Source organism: Cupressus sempervirens, chromosome 3, assembly GCF_028749045.1.
Source record: "Cupressus sempervirens isolate cs-2001-9-10 chromosome 3, ASM2874904v1, whole genome shotgun sequence".
Taxonomy (NCBI): Eukaryota; Viridiplantae; Streptophyta; class Pinopsida; order Cupressales; family Cupressaceae; genus Cupressus; species Cupressus sempervirens.
The window spans coordinates 1,112,210,850-1,112,231,281 of NC_143120.1; the positions used below are offsets into that span (position 1 = coordinate 1,112,210,850).

The 20,432-nt window shown below is 34.2% G+C and overlaps 1 protein-coding gene across 10 annotated transcripts in view; it reads right to left on the reverse strand.

Moving 5' to 3' along the window:
- Nucleotides 1–20,432, reverse strand: part of LOC149570682 (P-loop containing nucleoside triphosphate hydrolases superfamily protein) — a 188,976-nt gene that overhangs the window by 1,271 nt on the left and 167,273 nt on the right. For all 10 annotated transcript variants that reach the window (XM_089823228.1, XM_089823224.1, XM_089823227.1 and 7 more), the window contains 2 exons: nucleotides 17,350–17,415; nucleotides 6,717–6,791 (listed from right to left, as the gene is read on the reverse strand). In XM_089823228.1, the coding sequence (XP_089679354.1) occupies nucleotides 6,717–6,791; nucleotides 17,350–17,415 (141 nt within the window). The remainder of the gene's footprint in view (nucleotides 1–6,716; nucleotides 6,792–17,349; nucleotides 17,416–20,432) is intronic.

A 20,432-nucleotide genomic window follows, 5' to 3' on the forward strand; every position in this document is an offset into this window, starting at 1 on the left:
GTACATATAGGAAATGATGATTACCAATAACAATAATGATATCAAATTGAATCAATCCGACTGAAGCTACAACTTTAACACTCCCTCTTAGTTAGGGAGGATTGATATAGAACACATTATGCTCTCGAGTATATGGAGAGATATCATCTCACCTTTTATAACACACAATTGAACTACATTCCATAACTTTAATGTAGTCGGAATAAAGTAACTATTATGTTTAGTACTCGTTAAAGCTAGTCGGGCTGGGTAGTTAGGGGGTGAAGAAATGTGTCAGTTGGTTTCCAACTAACCGACCCTTCTATAAATGTCTGGAAGATTGGTAATGTACTCATGTTGGTTTTTTGTGTTAATAAGAAATCATTTCCTCACCTACTAATATTATGGTATGAATGGTATGTTTTAGGTTTTACTTCATATGTATCAATTGGACCATTCTGTGTACCTATGAAATTGTGTGATATTTCCAATCTACATTTAATATAAGGTTAAACACTGCCTTAAGTGTGGTCTATAATAGTAACTATGTCATGGTGTCTAACAAGATTGGGCCCAAAGAACTATAACAAGTTGGTTATCATGGTGTCCAGCAAAATCTGGCCCAAAGAACCATGATGAGTTGGTTACCATAGTGTCCGGCGAAATCTGGCCCAAAGAACCATGATAACTGGTCTACCATTTATAAAATCGCCACCTTACAATGGTTACTTTCTGTCTATTCGTTATCATGACTTCCAACACTCTAGGACAATAATTTAATGAAGTCTAGCATGATAATAGGTCTACCATTTATAAGATCGTCATCTTACAATGATTACCTTCTGTTTATATATGTCAATGAAAGATCGCCACCTGTCATTATATATCATATGTGAAATAGTAGCCACCATGAACCTAGTCAAAGGGTGGTACAAAGGCTTTCACCTCAATTTTCTCTCAAAGAGAAGAATGCATTATAAGGAGTTTCACTTAGAACTTCTCCTCATAGAGAAGATATCATTCACAAAGGATTGCACCTCAAAAATTCTCCCTCTGAACAATATGATCGAGATCACCGAAGGTTGACTGAATTATATCCTCTATCTCGCTCCTCTTTTAAGGTTGCCCATAATGAAATGTCAAGCTCCCTCTAAATCTCAATCTCCCTCTGCCTGCAATAACATTCTCATAGGAAAAGATAAAGGCAAATAACTCATATATAGAAACACAAATAGTGATTAAATAAATAAGATATCTAAGGATAATACATATTTATATCAATATCCTTTTATTTAATCATTCATTCTATTGACATTATAATTGTAATTGAAAGCAATTTGCATATTACATTAATTATTTTAGATGGAGATCTTTACATCTATCATACCCCACACTAGGGATTCACTTAATCTCCATGCAATCTACGAACCGACACAGGAGTTTTTATAATCATATTGATAAATTATTCATTATTTAATTTTATATATAACAATTATATATAGATAACTATTATCATATACTAATTAATACTCATATTCATAAAAATAGAATGCATTGACAAACATCTTACCTCCCTATTACCATCCCCTTTAGTATTATCACTCGATCCTCTTAGTTTTCTATTTTTATTTTCCTCCAAATAACATTAAACCATCGATCTATATCATGTCCTTAGCCATATTCTGTTGGGCCCAATGTCTAATTGTATTGTATATTTTGCAAGTTCTCCATTGAATGTACTGCACTTAAATAATTGACTTTGGATTATCAAAGTGCCTTATTTTCTTAGTTCAAAGGTTGACACTCCATTCACATGGCTTGTGTGCCCTTCATTCAGTTTATAGCTTGATGATGACTTTCTAAGCAGTCCGCGTGGGACTATAGATGGTCATTTTTTAAAAGGGGTTGCTGGAATGTAATAACCCCAACTGGTGATAACTTCGTCAAACACCAAATTCTTCTCTTATTCAATTGTTTGACATTTTGTCAAACACTTCGCAAGCAAGCTCTTGTACAACTATAATATCCCGTGCAATTCTGATTTTTATTTCCAAATTGCTAACCTGAGAATTTTGTCAAACACTTTGCACACAAGGGATATATATAGATATATGCCAACCTTTAATTGATACGCTTGCAAAACTCCAAACAACCAACAACAATTTTTATTTTTATTTTTTGATACATGTAGCATTGGTTACAAATGAGAAAATATGCATCTACAACAATAAGACATTAGGGCAATGCCTGCTATGATTTCCAATGATATTCTAATCCTTTTTGACAAGATTCTGATATAAATTAGATTACAACAGATTTTAAAAATCCTACCAATGCCCTAAATATCTACTCTCAAACAATGCAAAATGTAATAGATAGAATCTCGGAATTGCTCCAAAAATCTGAGTTTTACTATAGCAAGTCATTGTAGCGACGACTCTATAGCAACGTCACTGTAGCAAGTTACTGTAGCAGTGTTATTGTAGTAGCAAGATTGTAGCAGAGTTATTGTAGCAATATCCAACTTATTCCTTACTCCACAAATCTAGCCCTTGGCCACAAATTTGGCACAATGAAAAGATTAATTTGTCTTCTCCAACACCTACAACCCTTCAGAAGATATTTCACCACCTCAGTTATGCAAATCAATGGGAGTGTTCGTTCCCAATGATCAATATAGCAACTGCAGAAACCCTTGGCTCCACAAGTTATTCAGAAGAGTAGAAGCAACACATTTGATGCTCAACAATGAGCCTGCCTGCACTATTTATTCTTTTCCTCCAATAGATGCACCTCTTTCTAGAAGAAATAAAATAATATTTAATTCCTCCTTCTAGAAGATTCTCTTAATTAATTTATTTAACTTTAATCACTTTTAATTAAATTAATTAAATATAAAGTCACCTTTTAATTTTAATTTATTTAATGACTTTATAAGAAATTAATTTAATAAATTTCTCCTTATTTATCCAATTCTAAAGGCTAAGAACTCAACTAAGATGCTAAATAGATGGGGACATTACACAAAATGTGGAGAATTTAAGGGCGGCACAGCAAGCATCTCTGTCTGGCCATATGTTTTCCAGTAGAAAGGTTGCTGCAGAGTTACTGCGACGTGTTTAAGTTAGATTTCTATCAACGTCATGTCCGTGCATGGAACATTATCACTGCATGCAAGATGAACAATTTTTATTTTGTTGCATACGTCCCTCTACTTTTCTCATATTTCACACCCCCAATCGCTACTACCAATGTCTGGTTCTAGCACAATATTTCTTCGCAGTAAAACTATTTGAACACGATCAGAACTTTTACATTCAACACCATGTTACCTCATTACCTTTATTGTTTATCACATTTCACACATATGATTCTCCTATTTATACTTCTCCTTAACGGTTTCTAAATTCCCTCTTTTATTTTCCGGTTAGTATCTTTATTAAATCCTCATTAGAATGGATTTACATTACGATGCAGGAGGTGGCATTGAGTGATGATTCAATCAATATCTCAAACATATCATATTGATGCAATATTTGTAGCAGCGAGCTCCTCCCATGTCACTTCATGGTAAAAGAAGGTTTTCATTTGCTAGTGATACTTCAATAGTCCAAAGAGAAACCCCGTATGAGATGCTGACATAGAACTGGTGAACTGCCAAAGCTCTTCTCTCACGTCTGACATGGACATTGCTACTTGTTAGTAGTAGTCCACAAGTTTGAACATGGTCACATTGTTGATGTTATAAAAAATTAGGGCAATCAGATATGCATTTTCCAACTGAAAGCATCGAACGACCAATCATTGACAAATATGATCTTTGTTTTCTTTTTCTTTCCTCAAATACCACTTTCCAACATCACAAGGGCTTGTTGATTTCTTCAACTGTGGTTGAAGTTCCCAAACATATTATCATCGGGACCTTTTTTATCACACTCCCAGCTGTGTTGGATAATAACAATTATCAAATATCTCCAAGTTCTTATTCCACATAGAAATGTTATAAGATGTGGTATCTTCAATAAAAATCCCTACAATCTCAAGAAAAGCTTAAGCTTGCTTAATGTCTTCCATTAATTTGCGTGACACTCAAAAGAAGCATCATATAGAACTGCCAACCGTCATCATCTTGAACATCTACTATAGACATGTTCAAGGGATGTCGATGTCTAGTGTATCAAATAGAGTGATCCAAGCTGAGCTCCATATTCTCTTCATCACCAAAATAACACTAAAGTGTTGTCACCGGCTACAATAACTAGAAGCTTTCTTAGAACTTCATTACAACTACTTTGCTCTATAATCTGGTCATTTCACCTCCACATTGCATTGTTTTGCAGTGTTTTCTTTAAATGTAGAAGATCATTTCTCCCGCACTCCCATGCCACCAAGAGATCTATACTTGTTTTGTTTTCTCTATTGTTTATATTTATTCAGTTATTTCTGAAATAAAACTTTCTACAATGTCTTCAATTACTTTCTTATATTTGCAATCTGGCTCTGATACCATGTTAATTTTAGGATCTTTTTGCAAATGTAGAATCATAGCCATTGTTATTGATGAGGTCCAAATCCAGATTTGGATCTCATATAAATATGAGAGGAAGAGACTTGTCTCTATGGTGTAATCATCATTTAAATAATATTATATTAACATGAATAATAATATGTATAACAATACATACATACATACATACATACATATATATATATATATATATATATATATATATATATATATATATATATATGCTTGCCAAGCCTTCCCATTTTTTCAGCACAATTCATTTCTTGTCCTGTTGAGTGTTCATGCGGCATGTTCTGAAATTAGAATACATTTCTTTGAAACACAGTAATATCTTGAAAATCTTAAAAACAATTATGGACCATGGAAACATCATATTTATAAGTTTTAATGTATTCAAATCCCATGTTTCAAAATTTGTGTTCTATATTGTTGTGTACTCTATATCTTTACTACAAGGTTTGGTAGTCCTTCATTGGCGTGCTTTCTCTTATCAGGTTAATTCAGAAATGGCTTATACATAACTATATATTAAAATTTTGGGTGTAACTCTCATCCTAGATTTTTTTAATACATTTGTAATATTCAGATCAAAGAACAAAAAATCAGAATTGAATCTGAATCGTCAAGGCTTACTCGAATCCTGAATCCCCTATGAATCACCTAAATCGCCGCTATGAATCGACAAAGTGAAAAAACCCTTGAAATTTAAAGATATTAATGATTTAAAACTTGTTTCATGCACCCTTTACTGAATATAACTAAAAAACACTATAACATCATCAAATAGAAGTTAATGTACATAAACAAGAAACCTAATTGATAAATCCATCACATACGTAAAATGTATTGTAGCTAAAGTAAATAAAAATCACAAGATTCTAATGAGTCATGACATAGATATATAGATTATAGAATTATAAATGTTGTTAATATTTATAAATTTTCATAACATTGTGATGGACTATATAAATATCTCCAAGTTAATATTAATCTCTTACTAGTAAATATATTCGATTTTAAATTTTTTAATAAAGATCAAATTTCGTTTACCTTTTAAAACATATATGAAAGTATAAATGAGAAACAAGAATGTTTTTCATCATTTTTAATCTACTAAAGAAATAAATAAATAAAATGATAAAGAATAAAATAATATATATATTAAAACATTACTCACCATTTACACTTACGATTTCGCAATTTCCAGCATCCTCCAATCTTACCTTTGCGATTTCCCGTATTCGTAAGCTCTCAATATTAGGCTTCCTGATTTTGTGATTTTAAGTTAAAAACTAGGGTTTTCTAAGAAAAATGAAGCTCTCGTGAATGAATATGCGTCGATGCTACCATAAGAAAATGCAAGATTGATTTATGTTGAAAGGAAATTGCATTCTGATATTCTTCATCAATTGACATAGCTTCTTTAGCTAAATCTGGTGCCTTCATAATATTACATAAATCTGATGGGAAATTATGCTTGTCATTTTAACTCAATTCTCTCATGAATTCAAACATGATATAGGACGAGATTCAATCATGCATCCATACTAAGTATTCGATGCAGATTTGTCGATGAGATTGTCTAGATTTGGGAAATATTTGTCAAGTAATGAAATCTCTATAATGAAATATTTGCCGATTTTTCAAGCCAATTTCAGGTGATTTTGGGCGATTTTTACAGAATCGCCATGAATCGCGATTTTGGCGATTTCTGACCCAAAAATTGGCGAGCCGATTCACTGACTCACCATGAATCGCTCGGCCTTAGTCGGATAGCTGAATCGCCTAAATCACGGCAATTCACATTACTCTGATTCAAATAAGACATAGGCAATGGATCTTATTGCCACATTCTTATTACTGTTTCAGAAAGGGCTCTAGAAAAGGTTTTGCTAACCATACAGCAGGGCACTAGAGGCATTGCTTCCTGTTTGACATTGTTGAATTGATGAATGATATTGGCATATTTCTAATTCTGTATGAATGAAGAAACCATAATATACACTGATATTATAGCTTTTTCTTTCTTTAAACTAGCGATTGAAGGTAGGGGAATGCCAGATTTCAATATAAAAGGAACAAACATTGAAATGAGTATACTTGCCATGCTAATTAAACAAATGTTTAGTATCTGAATTCAGGTGTGCTTCTTTTAACATCTTTTCATTAAAAAGTCAGATTGAAAATAAAAACTGCAAATATAGCATACCTGTAAAAGATAATTGTGTAACCAGTCCAATGTTTGAGGAAATGTTGTGGCAGAGATGTTAACAACTGTCATACCCTGTTTGAATTTTAGCACACAATTAGAAGCCTCTGAATATGCTACAGCAACGAATGGATAATTCCTCAGCACATACACTCTAAATTTAATCTAGGCTTAAGATGTGGTATTTGACCAAGAAGTTATATTTCTTGAAAGTTACATGTATAAAAACAAGAATGCAGATCCAAGTGCTAGATATTTCACATAAAAAGTGTTTCTTTTCTGTTTATAGAAAGAAATTGATATTTTTATTAAAACAAATGGTCAAATGTTATGAGCTAGTGAATTTCTGTATCCATCTATAGCGTTTTGGAAATTTCTTTCATAGTCAAACACACTTTAAAATATTGTCGTAGTAGATAAATACTAATAGTTATTGTCACTATCATCTCCTGGCCTTTTCTGAAGATTTTCATTATTGAGTAAAAAATATATCATATTTGTTCCCGGACAGAAACTAAAAGAGACATTCATCAATTTTCTAGTTTATCAACAATTGTGAAGAGTTGAAAAATATCTCACCTATCTGGGCTGGATTTATGTAGAGTCAAGATCTATCACAAGCATCTTAGCCAAAAGAGATAATCATGTACAATAAGAACTACAAATACATTAATACATTTTAGATATTTTACGAGTGATCTGTAAAATCTCAAAACTCATCCTTGTAGAAATTAGAAAACCAAGAAACTGTATTGTACTACTTAATAGCAATTAAAACACAACCATTAATAAATATGTTATTATGCTATTCTACTTAATAAATAATGTAATGAAACATAACACAATAGTCAAGCTCAGAAAACCACAATGTGGTATACTGAGAATCCAAGTTGGTAGAAGCAACTCCCCTTCTGTAATGTCCCCTTTTAGGATAGCTTGGGAGGGAGAGTTACCTTAAAATCTCTATTCTTGCTATGAATTAAGAAGTAATATAATTTCAAGAATAATATATAGGCATATTAGATAATTACAGAACAATTGTTCTTATCAATGTTACTACTATCTCTGATTAAGCAATTAGATATATGCTAAGTGATTTGATGTTCGATATATATTTGGACAGAGCAATAAAGTGATCTCTTCTATATCTGATATGGTTGAATGAATACGCTAGATGATCTTAATAGCTTTCTCTGATTTGACAATAAAGAATATGCTATGAACTCGTCTACAATTGCTTATAGCGATTAATTTGCTATTTCTTATGTAATCCCTTAATGCATGCAATAAGAGGTATGACCATATCGCTTATCGCAATTGTATTTCTGTCTCACATACAATCCTTCAATTCATGCAACTGATTCCACTTATTACTTATAGCAACAATTGCCGTGTCTAATATGTCAATATGTTTATGCAATTTCCAATATAATCTTCTAACCTTTGTAACAATAGCACTGTCTCTAATCTTGAATTGATGCGCTTGCAACAACAAATACTACGGGCTCAATCTTATACCATAGGTGGAGCTCAACAAATAGCTTGAAGTAATAAAATCTCTCATGTCCCCTATTTAGGCCAGACCTATTATATTTTGCAATTAATTCTTATGGTACCTATGAGTTAATTGTCACACAAGGAGCCCAATCAAAGGGGTGCACTAGTTATGTCCCCTTTCCAAAAGAAGATTTAATGACAAATAATAATAACATAATTATGATTACAAAATAAATATATAATGATATCTAAATACAAATATATAATTAATAACATTATTGATCTAAATTAGGTATGGTTTAGATTTTGTAGAATTCAACCATAGTTTTAATCTCATTATCCCGGGGAAGATTTAGGGGTCTTTCTTTAGCTTTTACCCACTGCCTACATCTTGCATCCCAAGACAATATGATTGATAGATAGATTCATTGTGGAAGATGGTGATGGAGCTTGGGAAAATGATTTTGAGGTGAAATTGGAGGTTCTGGAATCACCCTATTTGGACTCAATGGACATTTAAAATTATGGGGAGCCTCCTCCCCTCCATTTTATGCCAGTAGAGTAACATAGGTTTATTTATGTTGTATTCTTATGTAACTAAGTCAGCAAAACACCATTAGGTATAACAAACTGATAATGACGCTGCTTAAGACATGTATTCTCAGATGAGGAAAGACTACTTCTCTCTATTAGATATATTTTCTGATGATTTAGATGTATATTTTATTTCTGTTTATGAAAATACTTTTATCACTTTACATTTTGTTTCTATGCCCTTTCTGTATTCATGTTTTATCACTTTTCAGAGCTTTATCCTTAACATAAATGCAAGATGTGTTGCTTATAATACATACAAATCTTGATAGGAGGCAAAAAAGAAAGGAAGGACAAGGTGCAACTTAGAAGGAAGGTGGAAAGATAAAACTTGGGACTTAAAGCTGATTATCCAGATGTATCTATGTACTTTATCATGTATCAAGGCTGAGGCCATTTATCTACAAGAATTTTTATTTTTTTTATAACATTAATATATATAATAAAAATTAACAAACTACGATAATATAATAAAAATGCAAAGTGATGGGGAAGCGCTTGTTATAGATGGGTTAAGAATGAAGAAGAATGGGATAAACATAACCCTTCATATGCAAGGAATATATACGTAAGTATTATAAATATCACATAATCTAACACACACACACACACACAGAAGTTGGGTATTCGGCAATATAATCAATTCTTGGAAGTCATTTATTCATTAATAAAATTATGAGGATAATGGATGGTTATGATCATAACCATATAAAACAATTGCCAATAATTTCATCATGAATATCTTAAACATACACCAATCCATTTTTCTCATATATTAATCCATGAATATATAAATGTAATAATAATTTATGAATCAATATATACTTCAACGCAATGATATACTTCAACGCAATGATAATCAGTGGTATAGTAAAGGTGCGACTAAGTAGTGAAACAAAAATAAAACAAATAAAGAGATGTGATCTCTAAAGTAGGGGCTAAAACTGTAATGAACACTACTGGCTCTCAAACCATCTGTACTGAAGAATTGATTTATTTTTTTGTTCTCGAGTTTTTGCAATTTTTGATACAACAATATAGCAGCAATAGAAGATATTGCAATTAATTATTTGAACTCAAATATTTGGTTATTACATAAGGAACATACAAAGGTAAGATATGCCTTGAAACCCTCTAAAATGGACTAGAAGCAGCGAAGAATTCTTTGACAAACAAATGCAACTGCAAATTTGGAAAATGTTGTTCCCAAAGTGCAGATGAAAAATAATAGCCAACAACATATATAAATTGGCGCTCAACCGACTCGAAATTAGCTAGCACACGATTTGATATAACAATTCCAATGAATCCTTTCACAAATTCCAAAACAGCCTCCAACAACAAGAAAATGTAAACTTCTCCTTAACTACAGTTAATACGATACGAGAAATGACAAATCGTATACCTGAACACAATTTGCCAAGCAATCTCAAAATTAAAGCTACAATACTTCGGTTGTAGATCCAAAACCCTTATAAAATTTTAGAAGTCTCACAAAGACAAGCAGTGAAAAATAAATATTTAATTAGATGCCTTTCCCATCAAATGACCTCATTTATAATCTCCAAATGACACAAGTTTCCCAAATGAACTTCACTTAACAAGCTTCCTCATCACAACATTAGAATATAATAAAGTGTCATTATAATATAATTTATTAATTGCTTTTGGCTCTCAAAAATGAGCTTTTCCATTGGTGTATTACTTTGCTTTGGATTTGGCAAATCCTGAACACCATTTTATTCCGAAATATTTATATCTATATGTGTTTATCTAAAATATACTCTGGTGTCTCTTTGTATCATTTCCTTGAGTTGTCAGTTCATCAGGAGGACTTAGCATTGGCTTTGTACTGCTTTACCCTCATCAAAGCATAGACTCTTTACCCTCATCAAAGCATAGACTCTTTACCCTCATCGCAGGCTTCATCTTCCTCACCATACAGTGTCTTCCTCCTCACCTACGACCTCTCTAGAACAACCGTACGACCACCCAATTACCCTCGTATAGTCATTCCATCACAACCGCACAGTTCTCCAGTGACTATCATACAGTCCCTCCTTTGCCTTGTATACTGTACAACATACACAAGATCACCAACACTGTACGACCTCTACAAAGACACTTTGTACAGCCAAGCATTTTCTTACGACCATTCATCCTCTCACCACTGTACGGCTTCCATTCGGACCTCAAGCAATCATCTCCACGTCGCTAAGTATAGTTCTAGTCCCTCTGTATTTGGGAGCACTACAATGGTATCAGAGCTTAGTTATCCTGGTAGCTTGTGGACAGTGAATGAAAGTTTATAGCAGGAAGAGAAGATCCTATTCGGTTGATAGAATGATGAAAGAACCCACTGCTACCAAACTCTTGGTGCTACTAAAAGATCTTATGAGGAATCAGGCATAAATGAATGATACTCAACGACTTATGGAAGAAACTCTCAGGAGATTGGTGGACAATAAAATATCCGGCAAACCCTCACCCAACTCGAATTCGACCCTCCATGTCGTCTTTCCTTCCAAGACAGAGATACCACACAGAGGAAAGAAGACAACCTTTGAGGAAGTTCAAAAACAGTTGAGAGAATAATGGAAGAATACAAATTTGGAGGAGGCTATATCCTACAAAGATTATGCAGAACTGAGAATGAGATATTTTGGAGGTAGAAACTGAGGATATTTTAATGATGATCTTAGAAGTTGAGTAAGGTAAATCTGTCACCATTTGACAGATCCAAATCCATATCTGCTCAAGCATCAGTAATGAAGGTCGATTTTTACTTCCAACTTAATCCAATGCCAGAGGAAGAAGCAATCAAATTTGCAGCACTATAGTTGGAGGGAGTGGCACATGAATGGTAACATCATGGCATCATCACACTGGGGCATGACCAAATAAATACTTATGCAAAATTCACTAAAAGATTGATAGATCAATTTGATGGTAAAGATCCAAAACTTAATTTCAAAGAATAGGCACAACTGAAGCAAACTGGATCAGTCAACCAATACATCACAAAATTTCAAAAACTCTCTTTTTTGTTCATGGACATTTCCAAAAGGAGACAGATAGTACTCTTCATGGACGGACTGATGGAGCCACTGAAGGGTTGGGTAAAGGTTCAATGCTACCACCCTCTCGGAGGCTATAAAGAAGCCATGGAGCATGGCATCATCATCGACATCATCCTCTCAAGGTTACTCACATTCCAAACCGCTGGTATTTCCAAAGGACAAAGATAATAAACATTTGCCGAAGAAGTTGTTGGACAAAGCTACCGAACAAGAGCTCTGAAGGAAGAAATTATATTTCAACTGCAAGGGACCATGGGAACCTGGGCATAGATGCCTCAGTAAAGGAAAAATACACTAAATTGAAGTCGTATCTGATGATGAGAACGATCAAGAGGATCTACCTACCGAAGATAACCATCCCCACAAGGACACCAAAATGGTCAGTCTGAATTGTACAGAGAGAGTTGTAGCTTTAGTACGACATGGAGGAACCATTGTCTTAGCTAGGAGCCCAAGGTGTACGGTGTTTTGTGTATGGGGAACCCTCAAGGACAAAGGGCCATGCTCAATAGCAGAGCAGCTCTAAACTACATAAACTCATATTTGGTGATACGAAGAGATCTACCTACTGAGATGCACGCAAGACTCCACGTCATGGTCATCAAAGCGACCCTTCTACCCTATACACACCTTGTTCCCCAACTAAGTATCACCATGGCTAACCACACTATAACGGAGGATTTTTTTATGGTGGACCTAGATGACATGGAGGTTATTCTAGGCATACGATGGATGGAGACACTTGATGAATACACTTAGAGCTTCAAACAGATGGACTTCACCTTTGTTGTCGATGGGAAAAGGTTAACAATAGTAGATTTCCATAATCCATTTGTAAAATAAGTTGTTTTCTGGATTCAATTGTGTGTTTTTTTATCATCAACGTTTTGGATCACACTACATGATCCATCACCAAGATGAGAAAGTGCACGATAGTGGATGGCCAATGAGGGACCGAAGGAAGTTTCAATATAGCCGATGAGGTAATCTTTCAACATGATGACATTGCATGGGCTGCATACTGTTTTGTTTCGGCAGAACTTGTAAAAGGACAACGGACACCTCACCAAGATGACAATCTTTAGAATATCTTAAGTGCTCATGATAAAGTTTTTATAGACATTCCTCTTGGCATACGTCCCCATCATGGGTTTGAGCATACTGTCGAGTTGGAAGCAGAGGCCAAACCAGTCATAATCACACCCTATCGCCATCTAGAGAAATTCAAAGATGAGATTGAAAAGATGATTCAGGAGCTACTTGAGAAAGGATGGATCCATCCCAATCTAGCCCTTTTGCATCCTCAGTAGTATTAGTTAAAAAGGACGAAACGATGCGCATGTGTGTGGACTACCGTACGTTGAACAAAAAGATAATAAAAAATAGATATCCTATCCCCAGGATCAATGAATTGATGGATGAATTAAATGGTGTGGTTTATTTTTCAAAAATAGATCTCTATTCCTGATCCGCATTAGGGGAGAAGACGTAGAGAAGAAGGCTTTTCGTTGTCACTACAAGCATTATGAGTTCCTAGTCACGCCGTTTGGATTAACAAATGCACCTATTACGTTCCAGTCATGCATGAATCGCATCTTCAACAAACAATTGTGTAAGTACTTACTAGTATTCTTTGATGATATCCTTATTTATAGCAAGACGTGGGAAGAACACCTAAAACATTTGGATGAAGTCTTAAGGATCATGAAGGCTCTGTCCTTGTTCACCAAGCAATCCAAGTGTGAATTTGGGATGACGGAAATATTGTATCTGGAGCACGTTGTCAATAAATATGGAGTACAGGTTCATTAGGAGAAGGTTCAAGCTATCCTTGACTGGGCTCCCCCAAAATCACTCTCTAGGTTGCAAGGGTTTTTTGGATTGTTCAGTTATTATTGGAGGCTTGTAAAAGGATTCTCTCAACCCAGCGCACCATTAATAGATCTGAAAAAAGGGCTCCTTCCAGTGGAATGAAAAGGTGCAACACACTTTTTATAAGTTGAAAGAAGTAATGACCACTTGCCCAAGACTCGCCTTACCTAACTTCACTCAACCATTCATTCTGGAGTGACAAATTCGGAGAAGGCATTGGCGCAGTACTGATGCAAGATAAACACCCCATAGCCTATGAGAGTCGGAAGCCTACACAAGTAGAGCATCTATATTCCATTTATGACAAAGAAATGTTGGCCATCATACATGCACAGACCAAGTTTCGACAGTGTCTAGTGGGTGCCAAGTTTGTCGTCCATGCTGATCATAATAGCTTGAGATATTTTCTGGAGCAACGAGATTTGAATGAGAGGCAAACAAAAATGGGTAAGATTCAAGACTTTGATTTCGACATTGAATATGTGAAGGGAAAGAACAATGTGGTTGCAGATGCCTTCTCTAAGAAGGTCGTCATCTGCTTATTGACTCAGATTTCAGCTAACTGGAAAGCACATTTATTGGTGGAATATTCCAAAAACACATTTGCCTGTGAGCTAATGGATGAAAACGCTCAGGATGATCGATACAAAGTGGTAGATGACATCATTTACTATAAGAATTGGGTATACTTAGTGCCTGAATCCAAACTGAAGCAGAAAATCTTGAAGGAGATGCATGCCTCACCCTTGGCTGGAAACCCCGTTTTCCTCAAAACTTATAGACAGCTCAGGGAGAGGTTTTCATAGAAAGGCCATAAAGGAGATGTATTGTAGTATATAAGAGAGTGCAGTTTGCCAACAAAACAAATCCGAATATACTCTACCCATCGAGATAAGTGGGAAAGTATCTCGATGGACTTCATTACTGGACTTCCCAAGGTGAACGGAAAGGATTGTATCTTCATGGTATTTGACAGACTGATGAAGTATGCACACTTCTTTGTCATCTCTTCAAATTTCCAGGATGCACAGGTAGCCAAATTCTTTTTCAGAGAATTTTTTCGTCTACACGGGTTACCCTGAAACATTGTCAGTGACCGGGATAGTCGATTTATTAGTATTTTCTGCACAAAATTATTTCGGTTGGCAGGAACAGAATTGTCGCCAAGTACTAGCTACCACCCTCAAACAGACAAACAGACAAAGATTGTGAACAAGTGGTTAGAAGGCTACCTTTGGAACTATGTTTTGGCACAACAACAGGCATAGATCAAATGGATGCATCTGGAGAATACTGTTACAACACCACTTACCAAATGTTTGTCGGGATGACACCCTTCAAAGCACTATACAAGTATGAAACCCTTTCATTTGTTGACATGGTGTTGGGTGGCAGTCACGCACCAATGGCCCGAGACTAGCTTCAAGAAGGGTAAGACATCTTGAGATGCTTGAAAGAGAATTTATAAAGGGCACAAAATCAACAAAAGATGTACGCCGACAGACATCAAATCGAGAGAAGTTTCGAAGTGGAAGACTTGGTCTGTCTCAGGCTCCAACCATACAGGCAATCCTCATTGAAGACAAAAGGGAAAGAAAAACTGAAGCTGTGATTGTATGGCCCTTATCATATAGCTTGCTGCATTGGTGAAGTTGCTTATGAGCAGGGATAGTCCCTACGAATCTTGCTACAAAATCCTCTAACCCTTCTTGATGTCTTCTTCCTTTTCCAATGACGAAAATCTAAGAATTACTGACTATGAATTTAAACTCCAATTAAGCATAGCTTGAAGCAACTGAATGTTACTTCCAAAGAGCAACCCTTCAGAGGATCTTTCACCCCCTCAGTTATGCAATCGCTTGAGAGGTATCATTCTCAAGAAATTAGGCTGAATACTTGCAGACCTCGATGGTGCCACAAATGCTCATAGAGATAGGTAGTAGAATTATCAAATCCGGTCTGTCCAAATGAGAGGCCAAGCCTTCTATTTATTTACTTTTTTAAGAAGTTACTAAGAACTTCTAGAAACATCCATTATAAAATCCCCTTATAATGCACTTTTATAATAAAATAACTTTATAAAATAAAAAGTGCAACTCAACTTAAAATTAGAACATGCAGGCCCAATATAAATAAAATAATATCTCCAAGAGCATAATAAACCATCCAATCCCCAAATAAATGCCAAAATGACTCTCTCATCACAACCACCAGTCTACGAGAGTCCATGGTAGACTGATCCGGCACGCAAAATGATGTCAGCCAATATGGGGACATTACACTACATATTTGATTGCTTCATCTTCAATCATAGGATTCAACTGGAAATATGTGTCAAGTTTTTGCACCTGATAGAGCCTTAAATTTTAGTCTCCATTTTTTAACTATGAAGAGTTAGCAAAACTGGAAAGCTAGTGTTGGATTCTAGGTTACAAGAAGGATATCATGGAGCATTAGCTGTTATCTTTGGTCAGGATTATCAGAGATGAGGAAGATCAGAAAACTGAGCAAATCCTTATCATCAGAGTTAACATACCAGCCTTAGGAGGATGTTTGAAGGTTTCCCTTATCTGGAGTGGTCAAATTGTGCTGCCTAGGTTTTTATCAAGATGTAGCAGATAAAGAGAAGGCATAGAGAAAAGGAGAGCAGTTAATTGCAGAGTTAGAAACCACTAAGTTCAACTTGTCATTGTTCGGGCCTGAAAATAATCTGCAGCAAATAGTTAAGCATTTGTATAGAGGCAAAGATCTTAATAGACCAAGTCAAACTGCATATCCAGAAACAATGAACACTATAGTTCCTGCTGACAGCAAATCATTCAAGTGAATAGTCCACACCATTCATATATATTTGCAAACAATGATATTGATGAGTCAGTCAGACCTTCAGGCGAACAAAAGAGGAAGTGATCAAAACTGAAGTTAGAATGCAAAACCTGTCACAGATGAGTTATCATACAAAATATGTCGAACACGCAAAGTGGGAAAGAGAAACAAAACTATATTGAGCATATGAAATAAAGAATGAATTCGGTTGTCACATTCTTACTGATGGAACACTCATATTAGCAGCATTAAAGCCTTGAATGGAGGAAATATGTTTGTAAAATCACGAGGACTTGTAGAGGAAAATGTATACTCCAGACGTGCCGCAAGTAAGTCGGATAAATAAATAAAAAAACGAAGACTTCATGCCTTGAAGAGATGATAGAAATCAAGAGCTATATGGAGAGTATGATGAAGACTCCGCACATGAAAGCCGGCATGAACGAGATGTGCATTAGACAGCAGCAAAACACAAGTGCAATTGAATATTATAAAAACGATTGCGAGGATCAAAGCTGCACTAAATAGTTTCTTGTATCGAAAGATTTGCACTAGTACACCTTGTGATGATGATAGCAATAAGTAACAGTTTTCTATTCCATCATTTAAAACATGTAGATGGGCAGTACTTAAAAAGTAGAAGAAACAGAGAACTACAAATCTTAGCCAATATCTACCATAATTTTATCAGTTTGTGCTTGAATTCAATAAATTATTTCTAGGTTATACGCTCTATTATTGAAGCTTTGAGGTAAGAAAAATACCTGTGATTCAAATGAGCAAAGATAATCTTGGATTGTCTTCAAATTGTTAGTTAAACTCTCTTGATCCTATACAGATGCATCAAATTACATTAGGCACAAATATTGCTAAACTAATATAAGGTGAAGAGATCTAATATAAAAGACACGTGTTATTATTCAATAGCCTTAAATCTGTTAACTTGATTCTCTTGACGCTATCAATATTCATTACAAATACATCAATAATTTAGTATCTACAAGAGATCATTTTCATTTCTTTAAAAGAACTAATTTTTTTTAAAGATAAGTTTGAAAATATAACCAATTATATCTTAGTTGCCAATTCAGGCACGTTAATCGGATCCGTGGAGGATTCATGTATACAAGTACATATATATGTGCGTGTGTGTGTGTGTGTGTATGTATACATATACATACATACATACATACATACATACATATATATATATACACTAAAAAATAAGAGAAATATACATAATTCTAAAACTAAATCATTTCATAGTATGGATCTATGAATCTAGTTTACTTGATAATTGATCTATTTTCACGATTATAAAGAAATGAACACATTCACATTGAATTACTGAATTACAAAATGAAATTATGAATTCAAAATATGGATCATTACTCCTTTATGTAAATGATATGCAAAGTTGCAAACAACAAAGTCCTCAACCCAATGTTGGCTATCTCCATATCATTTAATCTTAACTCTTACTCATGCTCTGTATCATTACCCATTCCATGCCTTCATGTTTATTATAATTTAGTGCAATTGTAGTATTCTTCTATCCATCTCACAGTTGCTTGCAAAATATAATTTATATTATTTATTTTCTTTCTTGTATATAGAAGGTCGACTCTTCATATATGAGTAGATGTGTCTTCTAATGACTTTCCATAACTAATAGTTGTTCTATCCATTTATATATAATCTATATGTTTTAATTTCATCTTCTTAAGTATCACCTTTATTTCTTATCTCCGTCATATCTTAATATTTTCCTTACTTATATACATATTGTGTCACTTGTTTATGATTTCTTATATTAGGATCGCTACCTTCCACAATGGCCACTTATTGACTGATTGCTCCAACACCATATTGTCCCTCAATGCTTAATAATTAATTTAATCACTGTATATTATTGTGACGGGCTTTGCTTTGTTTTGATATGATCATCTGGACTCCTGATGACATCTATACTAGCACCATTCCTTGTCATCGTTTCATATGCTTTTCTTTCTCCCCATAGCTGCTATGTCAATATATTGATTCTTCTGAATGGGATGTCTGCCTGTATACATCGTCTATGATTCTTTATGATCATATTTTAGGTGCTGAATATATTCATTTTTCCAACAGTTTATCTTTCCAATCATATATTCCTTTTCAACTTAGGTCGCTGTTAATATTCATTTTTATGAACTGTGTAATTATCTGTGATACTCTCTATGTCATCTTGTCACTGGTATAAACTTATATCAGATATATCATGCCAATGTTCTGAGATCCTAATATAAACATATGCCACTGTTCCTGTTTAGATAATATAAATTTATAGAACTTCATCCATCGATTGCTAGGTATTTTTTATTGCCCAGTTGACTTCAAAAATCTCTGAAATCTTCCTGTTACTGACCAGTAATCTTCTCTTCCAATATTCGATGGTCATCTAGTTTGTATATCATCACTTCTGAATAAGTCTGAACGTCTCCACCTTCTTCTTAACAGCCACTGCATTTGGTGACTATATTATTGGTTTTGAAGGTCTGCAAATACTTTAACTTTAATGCTTCTTCTTTGTGCTGCACATTATGATTAAGGGTGTTGTGATTGACTGAATCATATGAATATCAAAGAATTGAATGTATATCTTGCTATCACTGAAACTATTTGGTCATGTAATTGACTGTGTGTAGTCTCCTGTCATCTTATCCCATTCGATCTGAACTCTCTATACAGAACACAGAGAAATCATGTTGAATATCCTGATTTGCTTGCTAATGTATATTGTTACTGTCGTAGTTCTCTTTACTAATATTTTTATTATTCTCTAATTCCTCACATGTAGTGGAATTGGTCTACCATAATTCCCCCTATCGTGTACGAGTCTCAGCCTCCTATATTCTGCATGAGTGGATGTGGTTATTACAAATTCTTCTTTCCTATGTCTCTGTATGTTCTCTCATATCTTTCTCATTCATGGGCGAGTTTGAATAATTATCACCGCTCCTCGTCTTTTTCCCTATCTTCACTTCTTCTTGCTCTATCTCATTCCATGATGATTGTCTTTTATATTATTTCAAATAGACGCCTTGAAGAGGCATGTCTAATAAATGATAAATTTTTTAATTTATTCACACATTAAGAGTTTCATTATATTATAATTATTATATTAATTATAATCTTTGATTAATAATATATTATATTATCTTGTCTTATTTAATAATAAATTACATTATAATTTATTATTGAATTGTCATTTATTTTTATTATATTTATTATTTAATACTATTGGAGGAAAATTGGGGACATGGCATCCAGTAACTAAGATTAATATTGATTGAAAAGACAATTGTTACAAATAAAAACTGAAATTAATAACAAATCAAATTTTATTTTAATATATACCATGTCCAACCAAATATGAAATAGAATTATACTTGGTCTTAAAGTTTTATGTGGCCTTACAAGTTGCTAATTATATTTTCCACTTCATCTAACAGGTTGCTCATTTTTATCTGATAGTTCAAAGACTATGAGCTATGTACCAATCTACATTTTTCTAAAAGGTCATTCATTTCTACAAGAGATGAGTTGACATTTTATGGGCCATTGTTGGGATAAAGCTTAGTGTGCACATGACACCCTAAAATGTTTCACAGTTTCATTATCATCTTTTTCCATAGGACAGATGGTTACAGAAGAAAATCAGATTTCTCAAGAAGCATGCTTCTCCTGTGTCGGTTACCATCCATAAGATTGAAAAATCCATATCTGAGGTCACTATGAGCTATGTAATAAGAATTGAAACAGAAATTTTTTCTATTCCTCTTGAGTAAATGGAAACTATTGAAAT